The 4,521-nt window shown below is 41.6% G+C and overlaps 1 protein-coding gene across 1 annotated transcript; it reads left to right on the forward strand.

Moving 5' to 3' along the window:
• Positions 1-44: 44 nt before the first annotated feature.
• SARC_13102 (hypothetical protein) lies at positions 45-3,999 on the forward strand (the record flags this gene model as incomplete). The annotated part of the gene is made up of 4 exons (XM_014292774.1): positions 45-220; positions 1,291-1,540; positions 2,555-2,776; positions 3,773-3,999. Coding segments are annotated over 4 exons (875 nt in total), but the record flags the coding sequence as incomplete, so codon positions are not given.
• Between the last annotated feature and the right edge of the window lie 522 nt (positions 4,000-4,521).

Consider the following 4,521-nt stretch of genomic DNA (forward strand, 5'->3'; position numbering starts at 1 on the left):
TCAAAAGGTCATGTAATTTAATACACATTTTCTTCTCTCTCCATAGTTCCCAGTACCATGGGAGAATGAGAGGGCAACATTAATATTCGGGCGTGTCACGTCTGCGAAGGCCAGAATAGACGATGCGAATCGCTTGGCCAAACGCCGTAAGGAAGAGCCTACCTGCTGGTGGAGTGAGAATGAAGTATTGACCGTACTGTACGATACAGTGCGTGCTTTGGTATGGCAGGACAGTTCATGTGCGTATATCTATTAATGAATACAAGTGTTAAGTATGCGTGTATATGTACTTTTATATGTGGATGGTTTATGTGCGTATATCTATAAATGAATATAAAGGTTAAGTATGCGTGTATATGTACTTTTACATATGGATAGTTTATGTGCGTATATCTATAAATCAATATAAAGGTTAAGTATGCGTGTATATGTACTTTTACATATGGATAGTTCATGCGCGTATATCTATAAATGAATATAAAGGTTAAGTATGCGTGTATATGTACTTTTAAATGCGGATGCTGTGCATTTTTTGGAAACATACAGGTACGTGAGAGTCCCGTCCCTCGAGCAGTGATGCTGAAGGGACTGTAGGAGGGGCCCTTGACCATGGATCTAGTATAACATATCATACCTGTACAGAATATTTCCATCTTATGTAATGTTACCTTTCTCCTTATATATACATACAAAATATATGCTTATGTACGGCATATTCAAGATATATGCATAAGTACGAATATACATTCTAGCCTATATGTATGTGTACGGATATTCGAATAATTTATATGTATATGTACGGATATACATTCAATCTATACAAATGTGCGAATATACGTTCAACTCAGTTGTTGTGCTCTATTTTGGCATACCAGTATATACGCCTCGCAAGCGGGAAGGGTTTGTATAGTGATGGTTGCATCATAGCTGGTACATCGAGGGCAAAATTCTTGCACTCCCTATAACATGGTCATAGCTCTGGTTAGTCCACCTAGATATTGAAAACTACAGAAACGCCTGTTCGCAAACGAAATATGATTTTATCATATGCATGGCTACATATATATATATATGTGTGTGTGTGTGTGTGTGTGTGTGTGTGTTTGTGTAAGTGTATATATATACATATTGTTTATTATTTATAATGTATATATATATATGTTATATATATACATATATGCATAATGTTTATATATATATATATATATATATGCGTATGCATCAAATTGGATCTTCGAACTGTACGAAACCAACGTCCTATCAATACCGGTTCTGTACACCACTCCATAGGTCATGGGTGTGCCAGATATCGCACACAAGTTCTTCAGACATGGATCCATCGAAGTGAATGAGGCCACATTCTTTGGTATCTCTTCCATAGTTGCGTTTTATTTGCTGTTGTCCGGACGGATATTCACGATGGTGTCTGCGTTGATCCTGAGACCCATACCGACCCTTGTGCTGTATGTGGCGGCTCCGTACATAAGAATATGGACTATGGGCAGGAAGGTGCTGGTTACTTGGCGGTATATAAAGCAAGGTATGTGGAGATACACGCGTTTCAAGTAGACGTATTGGAAGTGCTCTCGGCACGGTAACTTATTTTCTAGTTTAACGCATATGGTGTTCGGAGCTTACATCGAGTATTAGAATGATGGATACACAGTATCTGCGTTACTTACATTTCTAACAAGCGAATGCGACCGACTGTACGACTGGAGAGTTTGTGGTCGTTTGTTACATACAATACGTTAGGCCCTTGCGTACGTGGCGATGGGTATGTGTGGCGTACCTGTTCGACAGAGGTTGTACTGCTAATAATTAGGTCGGTGGAGTCAATTGGAGCTTCGTATAAATACATTCATGCGCATACATGATATGTATGTATACGTTTATATACTTATGCTTACTACACTGAACGTCTATGATATAGTATTCATAGCAAAGCCTCGAATGGTATAACGGAGCTTGAGACAGCCAAAGCAGTGGACAACCCCACTTCAGATGACGACCGAGTCTGGAATGTTGGTGTACTGTTCTACAGATAGTATATATAAATGTCTGTAATTATTACCAGCATAGAACTCATATCCACTTACACACTATATGTTACGATGAATCCCCGATGCCGGTTGTAGCGGGGTCTGACTCGGCCAAAGTTGAGAGCAAATCCACCGCAGAGGTTAACAGCGTCCACAATATTATTGTACCCCAGGGATGCACATGTTCCATCAATAGTATATCTATATGTGTAGCTATTGCTAACATAGCCAATATATACATCTATATACCACTTACTAAGATAAATTCCCTATACCGAATGTAGCGGAGTCTGAGTCGGCCAGAGTAGAAACCAGCCCCACCGCAGAGGATAACAGAGCCTTAAATATCATTGTACCCCCAGGGAGCACGTTCCATCAATAGTATATACATATATATATATGTGTGTGTGTGTGTATGTATATGTATTATATATCTATTACTATTGCTTAACATGACCAATACAATCGTTTACATACCACACAATAAAATAAACCCCCCATGCCGGATGAAGAGGAGTCTGAGTCGGCCAAAGTAGAACCCAACCCCACCGCAGAGGTCAACAAAGCTCAGAAAGTGGCTGGTGCGCGCAGGAGGAAGGCAGCGAAGCCCGACACACAGGCAATGGGTACGGACTCTTCCCTTGAGGACACGGATACCAATACAAGCACTACAAGTGAGTCAGCAAGTGCGATAGACGGCTCAGTGGGTCCCGGAATGGCGGCGACGGAAAGCGGTACAGTGGCTGGTCTATTTATAGATTGTACCGTGGGGTACTGGATGGTTGTCGGGGTGGCTGGTGCCAGTATACACGCACGTGTATGTGAGTATGGTCGACTGTTATGTCGCACAGATTGGGTGCTTGACAACGTGCGTGTGACTGACATTCAAGAATGCAGTGTTCGTACTTAAGGCCTAGTTTTGTGTCAACGTGTGCTTGTACTCGATATCTCCCCGGAGAAACCGATCACATACAGATCATAGGCTGAACGATGCCGGACCTTTTGTGTGCGTTTCAAATGCTGTTTATTTACAGAGATGTAACTTATAAATGCTCTATACCGTATCTATATATCTGTCTGCCAACACGTATACATACATACACACATATATAACACCCTTGGCAACAAACGGCTGGTTTACGACGGAACTTTTTGTATTCTGGTCGACTGCTCTTATCAATCATTGCTCTGATGCACATGAGACCAAAGGGACTGTAGCTGTCGTATCTACAGTCATACAAATGCATAGGGTTTCGGGATTTAAAACTCCTTCTGCACATTATTAACCGCCTAATTACACACACATACAGTTAATACCCGGCTCATTCCACACACATACACACGCACACAGCTATAGAACTTCATGATATATTCATTGTGTCCGACTACGTACACACATATATACACACAACATACACAGCACCTGGCGCAACAGAATGACACTGTACAGATGAACACACGGCGTGTAGATAGGCAGACGGACTATCGCAACAGGGCAATCTATAACGATATTGTCCACAGCCATATAACTATATACTGTATTCGTGTATATATGCCTACGAACACACCCACTCACTCACACTCTCTCTCTCACTCATACACTGACACACACTGACACGCGCACATATATGCTCTGTGTGTGTGTGTGTGACACACTGACACACTCTCCTCACTCACACACTCACGCACACACACTCCTCTCTCTCTCTCTCTGTGACACACACACACAGCACCTTCTGCAACTGACGGCTGGTTTACGTCCGAGATAACTCTGATGAACACACGACCCGTTGAGAGGCGGACGGACTATCGCAACTGGGGCACAAGTGTAGTGCAGTTTGATTTCTTGTTGCACTTTACGAAGAATGTCATTCCATTGCTCATGGTCACTGCCACGGGTCAGGTCTTCAGTGGAATTGTGGCGTATTTGGTGGTGGGACAGGTAGGTAGCAGGGTGTGGATTGGTAGGGTGTGACTCGTATGAGAGTAGATGTATATGTATGTGTATGTATATATATATATTATATATATGTGTGTGTGTATGTATGTTTGTATACATATACATATATAATATATATATGTGTGTGTGTGTGTGTGTAGGTGTCTGGATGTAGATATATATATGTATGTGTGTGTGTGTGTGTGAAGATATATATATGTATGTATGTATATATATATGTGTGTGTGTGTGTGTGTGTATGTATATGTACATGTGTTGTGTGTGTGTGTGTTTGTGTTTACACTATGGTATGTCTAATACTACGGTAAGATGCCATATAAGCACAGGTCGGCTGGGGCGGACTTTCCGACTGAGGTGACCTTCACACATAGACTTACTTTCAAAAGCACAGAATCCTTGCGCATGCGTGCATGGCTTGGACTGATCTTAATATACGTGGCAACACCTGCACCCAATTAAGCACTATTGTATCATTACATGCTCATGTACCAACTATTGAAACTATTATACTACTACTGG

The sequence above is a fragment of the Sphaeroforma arctica genome, assembly GCF_001186125.1.
Source record: "Sphaeroforma arctica JP610 unplaced genomic scaffold supercont1.2900, whole genome shotgun sequence".
In the NCBI taxonomy this organism is placed as follows: Eukaryota; class Ichthyosporea; order Ichthyophonida; genus Sphaeroforma; species Sphaeroforma arctica.